At 34.0% G+C, this 21,106-nt stretch overlaps 1 protein-coding gene across 1 annotated transcript; it reads right to left on the reverse strand.

Moving 5' to 3' along the window:
- Positions 1 to 836: 836 nt before the first annotated feature.
- Positions 837 to 14,348, reverse strand: LOC132636799 (protein tesmin/TSO1-like CXC 5). Its single transcript, XM_060353823.1, has 8 exons — positions 13,442 to 14,348; positions 10,401 to 10,511; positions 9,394 to 9,571; positions 7,570 to 7,926; positions 7,166 to 7,266; positions 6,997 to 7,091; positions 4,527 to 4,949; positions 837 to 1,287 (listed from the first exon to the last, which is right to left on the reverse strand). Exons 1-8 carry the CDS (start codon positions 13,753 to 13,755, stop codon positions 1,040 to 1,042), a joined length of 1,827 nt encoding a protein of 608 aa, XP_060209806.1. The 5' UTR covers positions 13,756 to 14,348; the 3' UTR covers positions 837 to 1,039.
- Between the last annotated feature and the right edge of the window lie 6,758 nt (positions 14,349 to 21,106).

The following is a 21,106-nucleotide window of genomic DNA, read 5'->3' on the forward strand; positions in this document are numbered from 1 at the left end:
CCTCACATTTGCTCTTATATAATATAGTTATTTCGTATTTGGCTATTACTGACGTGTTCTAGAAGTAGATAATCAGTTCATAAAGTTGAAAATTTTCAATAAGCAAGCATAGTTAGTAAGTTAAGAATACATGCTATTTTTGTTCGTGCAAATAGTTGTTTTGTTTGTATGATTTCATTTATCAGCAAATTGGGGCATTATTTCTCACTAACGATTAACCATTGATTTATGATAAAATAGTTTCCGAAGCTGCAATCTTCCATTAGATAAGCCACTATTAGAATCATCAAACTCTACTAAAACAGGCTTTAACAGACTCAAGCAAAGAGATGTCTGAATGATGCATCTTAGAACAGTGTTACTAATTTAAGTTAAATCATGGATTAAGACACTAAAAATTGTTATGGATTTGACAAATTTACATCGGTATTTTATCTCACTTAAGTTTTCACAATAAGGCCAATAGCCAAAAACATCACTATTGCACTTACCCAAGTAAGAGAGAGCGACCACGTGGAAACTACAAGGACCACATCTCTAACAAGTGTGGAAATGCATGCAGAGTAACTCTAATAGCTGGGTCCTGATAACTTTAAAACATGTAACTAAGGTCTAAGACACTTCCTCATATACCCAACATCTCTCCCATTTTATCAATGTGAAATTTGCTAGAGGTATCACGATTTAGTTCAAATTGACCAAAAGCAAACTTTACGCACATTATATCATGATGTATTTATAGACTCATTTTGCTATAATCCCCCAAAATTCAGTCCTACCCGCACATCTGACACCCTGGGTGCAGTTTAGCTCACAGATATACATTAAGGAAAAGCTAAGCAAAATGCAATTTTGATTGATACTGCATTAAAGCAAATGTGCTAGAAGTTACAAGGCTTGTTAGTTCTAACAAATCGCGCCTTAATGAATCTTGCTGCTACATCGAAGAAAAGATGAATGAATAAAAGCCTAATATTACAAAGATGAAGCAGTTATAGGCAAATCTCATTCTAAAACTAACTACATTTTTTTTTTCTTTTCAGATTTTTGGCTTGACATCCCCATTCTCATCTGGACGATGAACTTTAGGAAGTGTGTTATTATTAGCAGTAGTTACTACTGCACTAAACATCTGAGTTGTTCTTGGCTGAGGAAGAGCAGATTTGGCAACGCCGTTGTTAAAGGAATCATGTTGGTTCCTCGTTTCAGTCATAGTAAAACCATTACCAATCATGTCTTTTTGATCAACAGAGTCAGCACCTCGCACCATTGAAGAACATTTTGTTTCTGTAAATTGAAATAGCAGGTTAGTAACAAACGGTGATTCCAAATGAAACACGGTGGTAAACAAAAAATAGGGAAAAAAAGGAACAGAGGAAGGGTGCGGGGTGGAGGGCATATGTAGTTGCATAAGAAACAAGTTATATTGCAAGCCTGTAATGGTAACTAAAGTACATCACAAATAGTTCTAACAACCCTTAACCGGAGGTCTTGGGTTCCAATCCAGCAATGGAGTCACCTTTGGTAGGGAGCGCTAAAAGCCCATTATCACCATTAACATTCAAAGCTAATGCAATGCATCTTTTCCGATTTGTTTTAAGGAGCCAGGTAAATAATTTCTATAAAAGAGAAGAACGAGAAATATGTTCTAATTCACCATAACCCTGCAAGTGCGGTCATGTGGAATTGATCCGATATACAAAAGAAAAAAGCCAAGACGGTGCTGGTAGCAGGAGAGCTCTGCAGATTTATGGTTGACCGGGATTCTGAATCAATATAATCATCAAACAACAATCAACTAGCCTCAACCCCGGATCAGTTTGTGTCGACATTATGAATAGTCTAAATCCATATCATTCCATTAGGTCCATTTCAATCCACGTATCTTTTTCCAGACCATTTAATCCCAAACAATTGTATCGACTGTTTGGATCCTTTACTTTGTCTTTTTAGCTAAGGATGTGTTTGGTATGACATAATATTTTCTGTAAATAAGTCATTGTGATGTTTGGTTATTCGTTACAGAAAAATATTTTCTAAGGAAAACATGTTCAACCAAAATGGAAAATATGAATGCCTTCACTAATGGGCAGAAGTCATGTCCTTCATAACTATCTAACTCCTACTCCATATCACTGTTTCAACCACTACCTTGCTGATATATACTTTTTTTAAAGGTAAGTTATTTCCATAAATGATCCAACACAAAGGATGTGCCATTAAAACTGTACGTGCAGCACAAAGAAAAACTTAAAAAGTATTCTAAACCTGTAGGCATTCTAGCACTTCTAAATAGATTCAGCCTCGTGTACTTGTTCAATTTTACACTACGCACAAAACTATGCTATACACCTAGATATTATTTTCACCTTTTCTTTATTAGGGACATTATTCTCAACCATTAAACTTACACATTTAATCAAAATACCACTCGATATACATACATTATTATCAATCCTTAATAAATAAGTCTACATGGACTTCCGTGAGATTTTAGTTTTTGGGACTAGTTCCCTCCGTGTGATTTGGGTCTATCTCTTCTTTTATCACAATTAATCTTCATATTGTCACGCCTACGAACCAGTGCATATAGAGGTCTATGTAGGATGTAACAAAATTGTCTTAGGCAACCTTATCTGGCTTTATCTCTATATATGCACTTGAACCCTCCATCAAATATGGTCATTTCTAATCTTATTCTGTCTTGTTGACCGCACATCTATCTTAAATTCTGTAATTTTTCTATGATATTCCTCTGGCAGGTATGTTCAGCATTTCAGACCCAACTTTCTCTCCTATTATACATTGTTGGTCTCATATTCGTTCTATATAACTTGCCTTTCACTCAATTGATTATCTCTCATCGCATATCATGGTGGTAGTGCTCCTCAATGAGACAATTCTGTTTTGATTTTATATATTACATCTTAATTAATCATGTAACTCTTTCTTAAACCTAAGAATAGTTATTTGACTATCTACTTAGGCACCAAAATCTGTCTCAATCCTCTTACGGGAGCTGAGAATAATGAATGATTCTGTGATTGCACAAAATTAGCAACCAGTAGAATTATTTGAATTCTTGATAGGATGTACGACTGGGAACTGCAGTTTAATCAGCTTTTAAGCAGGTTGTGAGAATTATGAGACAGATACAATTGCATCGGAGGGAGACAAAAGGGCAGCTTCTTGCTATTTTCTTTTTACTCTAGAATAGTTTCAAAGGAATGAGGAAGCTGAATTCGTTCCTTGGAATGCAATAAGAAAGACTGTGCCTCTGAAAGTATCCCTTTTTGATTGGACAGCAGATTATGGAGCTAGAATAGCTAACTTACACAGAAGACTGTGCACAGGTTGCTGCATGGCAGACAGGAAGAGACGATCAGTCACTTGCTCCTTCACTGTGAAGTAGCTAAAAATATGTGATGTGTTCCTTCAAAGCATCTCCAAAAGTATTTCTAGGTCGAAACGAAACAAGTCCCAATCAGTAAGAAAAAATTGAGATACCACTGCCGCTTACATACTGTGGTCACTCTGGAGAGAAGGAAATAGGAGATGCTTTGAAGATACTATATTCTTTTAGGGTGAACAGAAGAGGTAAATGATTTGAACAATGTCATGAGTTTGTTGGGAGGTCTATAGATGAAATGCTTACAATGTAGCTCCAACCCCGTACATTTACGATTATGTAAATGGACTTCCTACTTTACACATACAAGGAAAAAACCAGTTACCAGGTCTTAAGTAGAAGTGAACAGCAGATTTTTCCTCAGAAAAGGAACTATGCTTACCATTTAAATTCAGGAAAAGGGATAATTCCACTTCAAAAGGATTACTGAGTAATGGAGTTCCTCAATCTCCACTCCTTTACATACAGTTGCTAAGGACATGCTAATTTGTGGTGTATGCAGGAAGTCTGGTCGTGGGATATCATAAACTATGTGAAGTACACAATTATGTTGACTTGATGTACCCGTATGAAATGGGTGATTATATGGATTTGTGTACTTCACAATAGTCCTTCAAAATACATTAAAACCGACTAAAACTTGAATGTGCATGCACCTTATCCATTTTCATATTTGATACTTTTATTTCTCAGAAGTCAAAACACTAAAGGCTACAAAAGTAAACATGTCCAACATTATACAATGTACCTCAGGTAAGCTGGTCAAGATAATTGCATATTTTATTATTTCCAAGAGAATTGATTAACCACATTAAATTTATTTTTGGGTTATACTTGGGAATTAATGAATTGCAGTTATCAGCTACCATATATTCTTCAGGTCATTATGCTCTTCTATTCCTGATAATACTACATTTCTCGTGTCTAACGGAGGAATCTAACAGGAAATTATTTCCCCTTTGCACTAGAAAACAACAGTTTAACCAGAGGCCATTGAACATATCATAGTAAGGTACTTTGGGCTTATGTATGGCTTCACCGAGGCAGTTAAATTGTCAACAGGTACTTATTCAGTGAATCAGGTCCAGATTAAGAAAGAAAAGAAAGAGAAATTTACCTTTTATTTCTCCTAGAGTAATAAGTCTATTAAGACAATCACGAAATTTCGTCAACACGATCCTTTCCTGTTCTGCATATGTTTCCGTCATGCCTTGCCCATGGGGCAATTGAGAAGAGGTATTACAGCTAAGAGTTGCTAGATCATTAGAGGAAGCAACGTTAGCTGAAAACATGGTGTCTGATTCATCACACATTAGTGCTAAAGTCCCTGGAGACATTGGCCGCCTTTTTGATACATCAGCACCACCCAAACTAGACTCTCCCATGCTGATTTTCTCACCCTGGTCCCCACTTGAACTACACTCAAGCATATCCTTCTCAGTACCAGAATCTTTCTGGTTTTGTACTCGCTCCTGAGTTGATGAAGCAAGGGAAGCTTCCGTCTGGCCCTCAGCCTGTTTTTGTGAAGCATCCTTTTCATCTGAAAGCATTCCAACACATAAACAGTAAAATGACTGTACACCAAATACTGCAAACATGTAATAATATCACACAAATGTTGAAAAGATCTCATCTTTCCAACATAAGATCTGACTTATGCAAGCTTGGCATCCTATGTGAACTTGCATTGCCTGTCCCAAGCCCATAAACAAGAGAATTGTGGTAGGTTGACGGTCTATGTAGATCTAGTCCATTTACGACGACCTCCTCATTATACCCAATTTATGATGTTACAATTCTTCCAATCTGAAAAGAAGCTCCTCATTCATGTTTCTTCGAGAAGATCTATTTGCGAAGACATTATTTATACACAACTGATAAACAATTTAATGTTCTTCATAAAATCTTTTTTTCTCCAAATCGGCGTAATTAAAAAGTCATACTAAATTCATATATCTGTTGTCATCTACCAGATGCACAAGGAGGCGGAACAGTCTGGATACCAGCTTATGCACAAGTAACTGAGCCCGTAGTCTCCCTGTAACAGATTGGAGTAGATCTGGCCAAAACTTTCTTGCTCTAGTTAGGAACATTATGGTTTATATTTAGATAAGGTACCAAAATGCATGTCTGGTAACTGTAGAACCTAAATGTACCTTCTGCCTAATTCTGATTGCAGAAACTCAAATAATTCTGCTTTAGATCTTATAGATGCCCCAAAGTAGACAACATGTTTATAGCACAAGAGCTTTCACTTAAACACAAGGTGGCGGAGGAAGAAAGAAATGAGTTTCAATATGAAGTGGAAAAAGCTAAGGGAGACCGTGGATCAAATCCCAGAAGAGACAAAAAAGAAAGAAAAAAACGGGTGATCTATTCTTCTTTGCCTAAGCCTTAGTCAGCAGAGTTACTCCATCCCTATACTTGTGAGAGGTAGCATGTATCAGGTGAAATAGCAGAAGAGAGCGCAAGCTGGTCTGGACACCCCTGTTGTGAAAAAAATGAGTCCCATTGTGATGACTTGGCGTTTTCACTTTTTTGACAACAGCAAACTAATTCATTTTCCCCCTAGGAGAATGTTAAATTTGGTTTAAACATAAAACTGGAATAAACTTGACCAGTATCATTTCATACTCCTTTCAAATTTGTTTGGACTGATTATCCGTTTACTCTATCAAACAAAGATTGACCTCTTTCCTAATGTCGAAATGATTACAAATTTAAAAAGTCAAATTAATACATAATAACACTACTTTGTACTGTCGGAATTTAATGTGAAATCTTTACATCTTTTTCATATCTTCCAACTACTCCCTCCGCCTTTCCACCACCCCACCAAAAAAACAAAAATCGTGTGCTAGCTATCTCATAGATAATACGACGTTCTTTAACCATGACTTATTCAAGTTATTTTGTTATTCTAAAGTTCTAATATTGGTTTGGGAATTAGGAGTATCTTTATGCAATTTTCAAACGTAATTGTTGAAAGACATAATTAAATAAAAACAGGAGTGCTCTCTCTGATAGCTTAAGTTTTTAGATGAGATGGTCACACATTTTAACATGGCATCAGAGCAACCAGAGGTCCTGGGTTTTGAGTCTCACTGCCACCGATTATCAAAAAGAATTTCTATGTGCTTGGCCATGAAAAAGAATCAGGCCGCACGTGAGGGGAGCGTGTTAAGGGACATAATTAAATAAATAAAAAAGTGCTCTAAATGCTTAAGCTTTTAGATGAGTTGGTCACACAATTCAACAATAATAAACTTTTATTTGAAGTGATTCAATTGATGTGTGAACGAGACAATAATGGTGAAGTGATTCAATTGATGTGTGAACGAGACAATAATGGTGAAGTTGACCCTAAAACTCTGGATTTGGCCATTTTATGGAGTTATGAAAGAAAAACAAATTTCTACCAAGATTAAATTATGCCCAGAAAAAAATCTTAATGACTTCATACTTTCCGGAAACTCAATTTATAATTTTGAAGTAAACAAAAAACTGGAATCAGTATAAAAACACAAAATGCACCAAAAGTATTGGTCTCACATTTAATCAAAAGTACTGAAAAGACGTCCATATACCTGCCAGCATCTTCGCTGCTTCTCCTGAATAAACAACCAAAACTGAGCAAAGTTCCTTCAAGTCCTGTGGTTGGATGAGGTCTGCCAACAGAGACCTTCAACCATGACATGACATTTAGTTTTCTGAATGAACAGTAAAGGTTAATTTCTTAGGGGCAGTTACTGCTACCTGTAAGTAAACTTGGAAGGGCCCACCGTCGCAGCATTTCCAACACATGGACTAGGCATTGAAGATAATGAAGGTAGGGCAGAAGATTTAATATGGTTCGCCTGCTTAATGCAGTATGTTAATTCATCCATCAATTATTTTCTAATAAGAAAATACAGCAGAGGAAACTGCAAGTTGTCACTTAAGCAAAAATACCAATCGACAAGAATAAATCCAGAAAAAGAATTTCACGTTGTTGTTAAATGCATTTTCTCTGATGCAAACCATGCCCTTCAGTGCAATCAACTATTATCAGCAATGCAGTGTTGCCCGGTGGATTACACTATGAGAAAGGAACTCAAACATTCTTCACCAATCAAACAGTTGAAAAATGCCTCGATTCAATGGTAAAAAACATCGTTTACCTGGTGGAGTTGTCCGTGCCTGTGAACAGGGTCCTTAATTGTTGACCCAAAGAACAGCTCCTGGCCCTTTCTTTTCTTGCTCACCGGAGGAGATCCATAACCGGAGGATCCAATGGCACCTGTAATAGCAGCATTTGCCGCCTGCTGGAGATATGCCATATTGTTTGCATGATCTCCATGGAAAAGAGCCTGCCTCTCTTCACTTCCTTCGAAATTTTTGCAGTCCATGCATTTACAATTTTCAGAGCAAAGAATGTTGGCTTGGAAGCACTCACAGTACTTCTTGAGGCAACCTGATTTCTTGCAGTGGCATCCTTTGTTATGCTTTGCCAAGACTACGCCATCCCCAGTTTCCTCCTAAAAAGATTTAAACGCAATTCAAAAGTAATAAAATAGATCAAGAACCAATAAATATAGAAGCTACATTTCATCCTTATATGCACAAGTAATTCCAGAAATCGAGCAAAACTTCACAAAAGAGAATAAGAAGATAGTATAACATGATGATGCAACTACCTTTGCTTCCTCTGGAATGATATACCACCATACTGAGTGAATGAAGTTGATTTCGTAGTTAGATCGACCCCTTTGTAGAGCCATATTTGATTAATTTCTCAAAGTTAAATTATTATAGTAATAGGCACTTATGACTATTGACTAAGAGCCCGTTTGGATTGGCTTACAGCTTAAAGCTGTTTGCAGCTTATAAGCTGAAAAAAATAAGTTGGGGTAGTCCAACTTATTTTTTTTGGCTTATAAGCTGTTTTCAGCTTATAAGCTGCTTTAGATAAACTAAGTCAAATGGGTTCAATTATTTTTTTGAGCTTATTTTAAGCATTAAATGACTTTAAGCTGGCCAGTCAAACACTCAAAAAAGCTGAAAACAGCTTATAAGCCAACTTATAAGCCAATCCAAACGGGCTCTAAACTACTATCTGGCTCTAAAATGCTTCAGTGTGACGGTTGTCCCATTTTTCTTCAACAAGGATTATTCAGTAACTAGACTGTTAGCTATTCAACGTACAACACAACCAAATAGCTGTTAAATGTTTTCCTTTGACAGATTTTGGATCATTTACTTTGGTCAAACACAAAGAGAAAACTAGATACGTTAAGTTTTGCTTCTTCTTTTCGTGATTTTTCTTTTTCTATTTTTCTTCCCAGAAGGAAATAGATGATTGAAAACTAATCATACAGAAGTTCATAAAAGAAACTATTCCTTTTTCCCAATTTATACAACACTCTTCTCATTTTGGGACGTCCCAAAATGTTTGACTCCAGACATCTTTATAATACTTCCAAGAATTCAAGTTTGTTAAACTATTCAAAATTTAAACTTTGATGCGATGCTCTCTCTCTATCAAAACTAATATTCGGAGGGTGCATTGCTATGAGAATACCTTGCATAGAAGCACCTTTTCTTACTCCTACAAGTAGTACACAGAATATAGATATAGATAGATAAGGTACAGCCTGTAAAATTAAGTCTAACATTTCACTATTCAAATGCAAGCTTGAATAAAGGCATTTACATTTACAAGCTCAATTCGAGCTCAAAGTCAGTAAAAAATGATCCTAAGTGACTTCTCGAGCTCGGAAGGTTCAAGAAAATATTGATTATATTGCATTTACTACTTTTCCATATCAGCAAATTCAAGCTCGGAAGGTTCAAGTAAATACTGATTATATTGCATTTACTACTTTTTCATATCAGCAAATTTTAACTATATCTTCAGATCTATAGCATAATTAGTCCATATTCTTTTTATGAATAATTCAAATTTTAAGAAATCATCTATGAGTCCACTTAATTTTAAAAAGTACCGTATTATCTCGAGCTCCATGTGGACTGCTGGCAATTTTAGGCCTGAATGCATGTGGATTACGCTCTAAAGTAGCTTCAACTGCTTCGCGCCTAGCAGGCTCATTTTCAACATTGTTATGACAATTGTTACAATTGCACCCATCACAGTATATGCCAGATGCAAAGCATTCACAATACCTGACACAAAAATAGAAAGAAAGCAAAGAAAAAAAATCACATTGCATAAGATCCGATGCTGTGTTGTTCATTCAAATACTATCAGCAAAACATCTGTCAAAGATTGAGTAACCGAAGAAAACAAATAATCATCTGGATAAAGTAGTCAATTAGAAGACACTTTATATATTGACAGAACACGAACACCTTATATATCTCCTAATCTTATCATACAAAAACATGACGTCCAAACGAAACACCCATACTTTGTCCGAAGTGATTCTAATAGTGTAGTAATGCATAGAATTGAAACACTTTTAAATATACTTCTTTGGTTGGATCACCTTGACGATAGTTTTCTCTCTGGCAAATCATGATAATTCAATACTTGAACACCTTAAAAATAGGTTTTCTTCTGCAAATCATCAGGACTTGCTACTCTTCTTTCATTTTCTATTTTAAGATTTAGAACAAAGGTATTAAGTTAACATATCGCTCTTCTTTCTTTAATTGCTTTCCTCCTTTGGAAATTTCCTTTCTGGAGGGTAGTTACTGAAACACTGATAGTTGTCTACTTGATTTTATGATAAATCTGTGCTTTTGTGCTCAAAAATTGATAAGTCCAGCTCTGGAGAGAATGGGTGCTCAAAAGTTATAGAGTTTTCTAACGGTCATTACATCATGTATATCCCTTCCAGCAAGAAAGGCAAAATTGGAAATTTCAGAGCTTATCAGTGCCAAAGGACAATAGAAGAACAGTCATTTCAGAGATTTCACCTTCGTGTATTTGCCAACAATTAATAGATCTTAGTTATTTTTGAGATTTTCTACATAAGTTCTGCATACTTACAACTTTAGACATCGAGAGTGTTTGCAGTTGCACTGCTTTTGCTTTTTCGGAGTACCATCTTTTACTTCACTAGCACTTTGCCTTGGACGTGCTCTTGGAGATTCTGGTTTCCTGAAGACAGTGAGTATAAGCATCATATAGACCATATGAAGTCTAAGCTAACATAAAAATGCTCCCTGTCACAGCTTTATAACTCAGACAACAAACAAATTATAGAGTTTTTAACAAACTTCCAACCACCATTCCCTTTAATCCTGTCAAATTTCAGTGAAATGAGCTCAAAGAAACTTTTTTTTAGACTGTAAAATCTTTACCATTGAACCAAAAGCCCTAAGGTATCTCGTATTCTCTTACTACATGCTCAAGATGCATTCTTTAGCAGATAGCAAACAAATTACAGAGTTCATAACAAACTTCCAACCACCATTCCCTCTAATCCTGTCAAATTTCAGTGAAATGAGCTCAAAAGAAACACCTTTTTTCAGACTGTAAAACCTTTGCCATCGAACCAAAGCCCTAAGGTATCTCATATTCTCTTCCTACATGCTCAAAGATGCATTCTTTAGCAGATAGCAAACAAATTATAGAGTTTATAACAAACTCCCAACCACCGTCTCCTCTAATCCTGTCAAATTTCAGTGAAATGAGCTCAAAAGAAACGTCTTTTTTCAGACTGTAAAACCTTTGCCATCGAACCAAAGCCCTAAGATATCTCATATTCTCTTCCTACATACTCAAACACGCAAACTAAACCAGATAGCAAACAATTTAAAAAGATTATAACAAAATTCCAACCACCATTTCCTCTAATCCTGTCAAATTTCAGTGAAATGAGCTCAAAAGTAACGCTTTTTAAAAGAAACTTGAATGAACCCTAACAAACTTAGCACATAGCAAACAAATTATAGAGTTTATAACAAACTTCCAACCACCATCGCGTCTAATCCTGTCAAATTCCAGTAAAATAAGCTCAATAGACACCTTGTTTCAAAAAAGAAACTTAAATGAACCATACATAGTTAGCAGATAGCAAACAACTTATAAAGCTTATAACAAATTATAGAGCTTTAAACAAACTTCCAACCACCATTCCTCTAATCCTCTCAAATTCAGTGAAATGAGCTCAGAAGACACCTTGTTTCAAAAAAAAAAAAAACTACAATGAACCATACATAGTTAGCAGATAACAACCAAATTGCGGAGCTTATAACAAATTTCCAACCACCATTCCTCTAATCCTCTCAAATTCAGTGAAATGCACTCAGGAGACACCGTTTTTCAAGAAAGAAACTTAAATGAACCAGACATAGTTAGCAGATAGCAACCAAATTATAGAGCTTATACAAATTTCCAACCACCATTCCTCAAATCCGCCCAAATTCAGTGAAATGAGCTCAAAAGACACTTTTTTTGTCTGAAGAAACTTAAATGAACCATAGATACTTAGCAGATAGCAACCAAATTATAAAGCTTACAACAAATTTCCAACTACCATTCCTCTAATCCTCTCAAATTCAGTGAAATGAGCTCAAAAGACACCTTTTTTCCAAAGAAACTTAAATGGACCATAGATACTTAGCAGATAGCAACCAAATTATAGCGCTTATAACAAACTTCCAACCACCTTTCCCTCTTATCCTATCAAATTTCAGTTAAACAAGCTCAAAAGACATCTTTTTTCCAAAGAAACTTAAACGAACCATAGATACTTAGTAGATAGCAACCAAATTATAGATTCTATAACAAACTTCCAACCACCATTCCCTCTAAACCTATCAAATTCCACTAAAATAAGCTCAAAAGAAACCTTTTTTTTTCAAACAAACTTAAATGAACCATATATGTATATATATATAGGTCTAATTGAAGGACGACCAGTTGCCACAACTGTTTGTTTCACCGGCATCAACATCATATGTTGCTGATGTGGCAGTTAAATAAGCTCAAAAAACACCTTTTTTTAAAAAAGAAATTTGAATGAACCTTAAAGCCCTAAGGTATCTCATATTCTCTTCCTACATGCTCAAAGATGCATTCTTTAGCAGATAGTAAATAAATTATAGAGTTTATACTTTATAACAAACTTTTCCTCTAATGATCCTGTCATATTTCGGTTAAATGAGCTCAAAATAAACGTTTTTCAATGAAATTTGAATGAACCAAACTACCAAAGCCCTAAGGTATCTCATATTCTCTTCCTAAATGCTCAAAGATGCATTCTTTAGCTGAAAACAAAGAAATTATAGAGTTTATAACATTCTTTCAACCACCATTCCTTCTAATTCTATCAAAATTCGTGCGCTCAAAAGACACCTGTTTTTTTAAAAAAAAAAAAAAAAACTTAAACGAACCATATACTCCCTCTGTTTCAATAGAATGCCTCTTTCCTTTCCTGACAATTCTTTAATTCCAACTTTCCACATGACATGTTTAAGTCCACAAGATTAAAAGTCATTTTGATATATTCTACATACCTTTAATGTAAGACCACAAGATTCAAACATATTCTTTACTTTCTTAAACTCAGTATCAAGTCAAAACCAGACAAACAAATTGAAACAAAGGGAGTATTATCTTCCTACATGCTCAAAGAGGCAATCTTTAGCAGATATCAAACAAATTATACAGTTTATAACAAACTTCCAACCACCATTTCCTCTAAACCTATCAAATTCCAGTAAAATAAGCTCAAAAGACACCTTTTTTTTTTTTTACAACGAAATTTAAATGATCCCTCTGTCCCAATTTAAACGTCTTACTTTTCTCTTTTGTCTGTCCCAATTTAAATGTCTTACTTTTCTCTTTTGTCTGTTCCAAAAAGACCGTCTATTTTTATAAACAGTAAGTTGGACAATTCAAACATCCTACGTGAGCAAGTTTAAAACCACATGATTCAAACTACATTTCAGTACATTACACAAAGATTCAATCAGTCTCTTTTTATTCCTTAAACTCCGTGCGTTTCAAGTCAAAACCAGACAAACAAATCAAAACCGAACCCGAGTATATACATATATATATGTATATATATATATACTTACGGAGGTCTAATTAAAGGAAGACTAGTAGTTGAATTTGCCAGCGCAACAGTTTGTTTCATTGGCATCAACACCATATGTTGTTGCTGCTGTAACTGTAATTGTGGCCTTGTTAACGGCGTTAACTTCACTGGCACTATTTGTGGGCCCACTTGACTATGCTGACCTGGCTCCGTCACACCTGTCACCGGAGTTTGACCAAACACCGTGAAATCCAGCTGTCTAGCTAACTTCTTCGCCGGAAAATCTACCGCCGCCGTAGCTACGGCCGAGGTAACACCTGTCTCCGATGACTCTCCTCCCTCACTTTTCTCCATTTCAAAAAAAAAAAAAAAAAAAAAAATTGTCGACTGAAAAAAAAAAAAACAAATTTTTCGAAAATTCACTTATCAGTTATCAATCACTGCAAATATCACGATTTTTTTTTCTTCATAATATCCAACAAATTAAACCAAAAAACTGCTCAAAATTTTCAAATTTAATTTATCAGCTATCAAACACTGCAAATATCATGATTTTTTTCCATAATTTTCAACAAAATTAAACCAAAAAAAACTGCTGAAAAAAATTCAAAAATCTCAAAACTGAATAAAACTTGAAAATTCAGTTTTCAGTTATCATCCATGCAAATATCCATTAAATTAAGCCAAAAAAAAAACTGAAAAATTCAAAAAAAAAAAAAATGACGCTAAGTTGTGTCATTCGCTAATCAGATTTGAAATTCAAAAAATTTACCGAACATTGGCTTGAAAGTTCACCTAATTAAACGAAAAAAACGATTGAAAAACACACACACAAAAGCGTATATCTGTGTATATGTGTGTGTATATACAAAGAAGGGATTTTTTTTGTTTTTTGAAGAAGGAAGGAAATAGGAGAGAGCCTTTGTGTTTTTGCTACTATACTCCCTCTCTAAGCTTTTGAAATTTCAATTTTGTAATTATTGGACGGTACGATTTGGTATCAATTTTCATCGTACGGTTGATAAGGGGAGAGTTAATCGAACGGTTTAAATTCATAGAAGTTGTGTGGGGTTATATCTGACCGTTGATCAGTACAGTGTTAGAATGCGTTATGCGTGTATGCTCCTTCAAGATGACCCACCCCTTTAATTATTGAGGAAAGAGTTAAAAATACCCTGAATTATTTAAAATAGATTAAATTTATCCTCCGTTACGTTTTTGGCTCAAATATGTCTTTTCTATTATGTTTTCGACTCAAAAATGCTCTCCAACTATCCAAATAGCTTAAAAAAAAAAACGTTTTAATAACGGTTATTCAAAAACAAGAAAAAAAGGACCAATTTTACCCTTAAATTATTTACCTAATTCAACAAAAGTTCGATTGAAAAACACGCATAAGCGTGCGTATATGTCTTTTTCTTACTCCCTCTAGCTTTTGAAATTCAATTTTGTAATTACTAGACGGTATGATTTTGTAAACAATTTTAATCGTGCGGTGGATAAGGGGAGAATTAATCTGACGGCATAAATTCATAGAAGCGTTGTGGCACTATATCTCACCATTGATCACAGAGATTATTAGAAAGCGTGTATGCTCCTTCATAATCTAAATAAGATGACCCTTTAATTATTGACAAAGGGGCTAAAAACACCCCTGAACTATTTGAAATAAATCAAATTTACAATATGTTAGGTTATTGGCTTAAAAATATCTTTGCCGTTATATTTTTGGCAAAAAAATGCCCTCAACTATCCAATTATTCAAAAAATACCCTTCCTACTAATTATTGCTCCAAAACAAGGAAAAAATGACCAATTTTGCACTTAAATTATTCACCTAATTCAATAAAAATTCAATCGAAATTACAGACACAATCGTATATGTGTGTGTATGTGTTATGTACAGAAGGAAAAGGGGAGAATTAATCTGACAACTTTAATTCATAGATGCCATATAGGATTATATCTGACCGTCATCACAAGAGGATTAGAATGCGTGTTTGAGGGTGTTTGGCTAAGCTTATAAGCTTGTCGAACCAGTTTATAAACACTTTTTAACTTATCTATGCGTTTGGTAGACATGAAAAATGCTTATAAATCATGTGCTAATAAGTCAAAATAAGACATAAGCTATAAGTTGGTCATCCCCAACTTATGATTTTATAGCTTATAAGCACTTTTAGTTTGACCAATCCTTTTACAATTTTATCCCTAATATTCTTATGTAATCCCTAAATACATTTTCCTAAATCAAGACCCCTAACCCATTAGCATCTGTTCTGCAAATTCTCCAAACCTATCCACACCTTAAACGTTAACAACAGCTCTATCATTAGTATTATTTGGGGTAATAGATTTATCTCTTCTCTTGCATTTTGTTTTATGAAGATGCATCCTAGTGTATTTTGCAATTTTTCTTGAACCTCTCATATTTTTTTGGTTCCTTCTTGATATATAATGTTGTATATGTATTTACTTATGCTTGTGTTCCAGTGTATTCTTTTTAGTATTAGTATAAAATTTGCAGTGGTGATAAACAAGATATGTTTTTGTCGTGAACTTGCATGTGTGTCGTATTAATTATTGCTTATGATTATATTTTAGCTTATTTATAAGATAATTTATATATAAAAATAAATTTATCTAATCAATTTTGTATTAAAACTAAAGTGAGACAAAAATTATTTGTATTTGAAATAAATGGAATTTAAAATCTTGTAAAATTACGTTCTTATTATCTTAAATAACTTTAAGGACATTAAAGTCATTTTAATAGAAAAATATGCTTATCAGCCAGTGTTTTAAAAGGCGGGGGCGTAAGGCTGGGCGTTTTACATACGCCTCGACGAGGCGTAAGCCTCGAGGCACGGGGCGTAAGCCCCATGGGTATTTAATTTTCAGTATTTCTTAAAATAATATAATTACAATAAATATTTTTAAATAGGTAAAATTACATAAAAAAATAAAAGAAAACTGTAAATAAATGAAATATATATATATATATATATATATATATGTAAGTATGTGTGTGTGTGTGTGTGAGCGCGCGCGCGCTTGATCCTCACAAAAAAAATGATCAAGGCCCATTATACACCGCTTATAACTTATAATTATATATAACATAATTTTACAAGTATAAACAATACAATGAAATAAAAGCTATTATGAAATGCAAAACAATTCTAACATTTTAACTTTCAAACACGGAAAAAAACACAGTTTCTTAAAACACTATTACTATCATACTATTCATTTTATCTCCCTATAAGCAAATGATCAATAAAATTTATCAATATTACAATTAAAACATAACTTCTTCATGAACAAAAAATAAAATTATATGATAATTCTGATACATAGGACTTATGACCAATGACAAGTGAAAATGTACAATTCCGCTATGTGTTTTTTAAAAAAAAAAAGTGATATTCACCCTCACGATGTTCTCAAATAGTAAATATCCAATACTACGACTTGTTATATGAGTTACACCCAATCTTCTATTTCTATAGATGAAAAACTATTAAGTATCATTATTTTATTAAACAATTATGAGGGTGAATAATTTTAATTAAGGAATTTAAAATATAATTTGTGTAAGAACTGTTAGGCGAGCCCTGGGCGTTGGGCGTTAGACGTGTTTAAGGCGTACGGTTGGGCGTTTCGGGCGTAAGTCTCATAGGAACTAAGCCCCGCACGTTAGCCCCAGGGCGTTTTGTCACTGCCCTGCCCCGAGGCGAGCCCCGGGGCGAGTCCTGACACTGCCTTTTAAAACAATAATATCAGCACTTTTTTGTCAAACACTTCAACTGTTTATTATCAGTTTCAGCACTCTTATCAAAATACATAACTACTTATTAAATCAGTTTCAGCACTTAAAAGTACTCATCAACACTAATGCTTATCAGCTACCTAAAATCAGCTAAGCCAAACGGGCTTTGTCTGTTCCCCATGCTCCTTCGTCATCTAAATAAGATGACAATTTCATTACTACTATTTGATAAAGAATACCATTAAAATATTTCTTCTAATTCATCAAAAAATTGAGTTGTTACAAGTTGCAACCTGGGTGTGTTATGTTTGAAGAAATATGATTTTTCTTTAAAAAAAGAAGAAGCTAATTTCTATTTATACTTAGTGTGTTTGATTAGTTGGAAGAAAATATTTTTAACGATTAATAACAATATCAACGGGTTGAACAGTGTTTTGATAAAACTCTTGAGAAGTAAATATCTAATTATTGGTTAGAGCAAGTTATATAGAGGTTGTTGTAAAGGAAAATTAAAATGTCACAAGTGAGAGAAGTTATTTTTTTATTTCATTGAAAATCATTTCTTAAAGGAAATATATAGCATCCTAAGTACTTTTTGTTTTGTCATAAAGCATCCTAATACAATACTAGAAAATAATTTCAAAAAGAAAAAAAAAATATTGTCGCAATACCAAACGCACCAAAATAAAAAACAATTTCAAAAGAAAATAAAATATACCCCCTCAACACCAAACACACTAAATTTATGTACTATATTTCATTGTATGTGATTCTCTTTTTTATGTTGTTACCGGAGAAAAAACTTTGAACTTCCTGTTTTATATTTAATGATATGTTTGTATAGGAATAAATATATCATAACAAGCTGATGACCACAATTTATAAGAGCTCTTATAGTAACAACAACAATGAGATGTTTCATTCTCAAATAAGTGAGGTCTATTATATGAGTTCTCCACTATGATAATCATCATACGAAACACCCGTTTGGCCATGAAATTTTTTCACTTTTCTCGAATTTTTTGAAAATCAGCATTTGACCATGAAAATCTCAAATACAATTGTATCTAAAATTTGAAAAACACCTAAAACCATGTTTTTGTTATAAACCATTTTGTCAAGTTATATTTTGGATGTATTAGTAATGATTATACAAGTAAAAATGTAAATTGTACCACTTGACTTAAAATGATAAATACAACTTGTACTTGCAAGTTGTATCTTAGTTGTCCCAAGTTGCAAGTTGTAGAGCAACTTGTACAAGTTGTATATGTTGTAGGTTGAAAGGCAAAACTCTTCTATAAATAGGGAGCTTTGCCTTCTCATTTGTAACATTAAGAAAAGTGATAATGCAATCTCTCCCTCCTCTCTACAAAGTTATTTTTGGTTTGCTGCTCTTATTTATTTGCAAATTATATGTAGTTTTATAACAGTTTTCACCTTTTTCCTACTTTTTTTCACTTTCATTATATTCAAACAACCAAATATTATTTGCAAAAACTATAACCACACACAATCCAATCTTCAATTCCAACTTCAAAATTTCAAGTAAAGTGATTTTTTTTTTTTAATTTCATGGCCTAACTCCTACTAAATAAAATAAAAGTGAAAAATAAGAGCACCTTTGGTATGTTACAAATTCTGTATCAGTCAAACATAAACACTTCTTTTTGGAGTAGTAACTTTTTTTCGTACGTTATGAATATATAAAGTTTATTTTTTTAATTATTTTTTTTTTAAAAAGAAAGACTAGCTGCGTTGAATCTTCAATTCCTAATTAATCTGCATTTTCTTGAAATGATGAAGAGAGTAGCATTATATAAGCTGACGCTGACACTCATAAAATGCAGATAACCAATGGAATTATGACACGTGTCATGGCTTTTAGCGCGATGGTAACCTTGGGAAGAGAAGACCGGAAATGTGTGGGCTCGAGAACACGTGATTATTTTTTATCACACAAGGTAAATGTTGACCTTTGTGGGCATGGACGGTGAAGATTGACTAGCGAAAAAGAAGTAGAGAAAAGGGGAATTCAGGAGTAGGAACCAGAAGAAATCAAAGAAAAGTACCCACTGATAGACTAGATTGCCTATAACCTCATTTATCAAAGGCCCGAAAGCAAGGGAATCCATTCTGCTATGAGATGCCGAGAATCCGCTTTTGGTTGGTGCTATAGTAAGAGCATTAGCTCTTCTCTTATCCCCGCTTTTCTAATTTTACTACTACTTGATTATGAGCATGGTTGGTGAATGGTGATTAATTAGGAATTCAAATAGGAGTAAAGAATGTGTGCTTGTTTCTTTTTTTCTCTTTCTATTTTAAGAATCTTTTTTTTTTTTTGAAAAATCGATAGTAAATAGTGAAAGAGGAAAAGACGAAAGATGACCGCCCTTAATCAAAAATCTCGAATTTTATTTTTGAAAATGGAAATCATTACTTTTTAGGGAGAGCTAAATTGGGTTTTTTACGATGTGAATTCAAATTCGTCGGGTGAGTTGATGTTGAACAAGAATGTGATACATTTAGTACGAATTTTCACTTCATTAAGGATCGATATTTAACTTTTGGTCCCGTTAAGAAGAGTAATGCAAATATAGACATCTGTAGATCTTGTGTTGCTGCTACTCATCCTCCTCCTCCATCTTATTTGTAAGTGTTGTGGTCGTAATCCACCATGAATTTTGACAAGGCAAATTTTGTCCATCAATTTGGAACCGCCATGATCTGTGGTTAAATCCCGAATGATCGTTAGAATTTGGCCATAGATTTCGAGAATCCTCTAGGTTTTATGACAGTGGTTAAATCCTGAATGATCGTTAGAATTTGGCCATAGATTTCGAGAATCCTCTAGGCTTTATGACAAGGCAAATTTTGCCCATCAATTTAAGCTTTCGGCGATCATTAGGATTTTACTAGCTAATGCTGGCCGCGATTATATTCTTGCAATACTTTTAAAAATGGGGTCAAAATTTAAATGATGATACTAATAGCCCGTTTGACCAAGCTTATTTTTCTCCCAAAAGTACTTATGTTTTCAATAAGTGTTTATTTTAAAAAAACTGAGATGTTTGGTCAAGCTTTTGGGAGAAAATAAGTGCTTTTGGACAGTAGCAGAAGCAGTTTTTCAGAAGCTAAAAAAAATAGCTTTTGCCCAAAAACACTTTTTTGAAAAGTACTTTTGAAAAAAATACACATAGAAGCACTTTTTAAAAGCTTGGTCAAACACTAATTGCTGCTCAAAAGTACTTTTTAAATTAATTGGCCAAACACAAACTGCTTTTAGCTAAAAATACTTTTCAAAAAAGTACTTTTTAAAATAAGTTATTTTTAAAAGCTTGGCCAAACAGGCTATAAAAGATCTGATTTGTGCAAACCACTCATACATTAGGGATCATTTTGAGTGAAACCTCAGACTTGAGGGACTATTTTGAGATGAAAAATTGTTTTCCCTACCCAGGAAAGTGAGAGAGAGAAACAAATTTAGAATGTTACCGGGGAATAAATATGTCAATCATGTGTTGTTTCAAATCACCAACTTTCTTCCACCAAACAAAAGTTTCTGAGAACATCTTTAACATGACTAAAGGAAGATAAAGTGTTTTGAATAAAACAAGATCACTTCCACATTTCAAATTTTGAGGAGTTCATGTCAATTTGAAAATAAAATGTTCCCGTGCAAAATGAGAGCAAAATCTTGAGTTTTAAGACTAAGAAGAGGCTGTAATTTGTAAAGAAGAAACTGCTTTAAAGGCTGCAAGCAAAGGTACTGATTGTGTTGCTCGACTCTTAAAAATGACGCTGGTGCATATGGGATACTCCAAAAGTAGTGTATTTTTGGAGAATCCGACAAGGTACATAACAATATTTTTGGAGAGTCTGAGCCGAGCAACATATGCTGATAACCTTTGAGGAAAATTTAATACCGAAATA

Source organism: Lycium barbarum, chromosome 4 (assembly GCF_019175385.1).
Source record: "Lycium barbarum isolate Lr01 chromosome 4, ASM1917538v2, whole genome shotgun sequence".
Classification (NCBI taxonomy): domain Eukaryota; kingdom Viridiplantae; phylum Streptophyta; class Magnoliopsida; order Solanales; family Solanaceae; genus Lycium; species Lycium barbarum.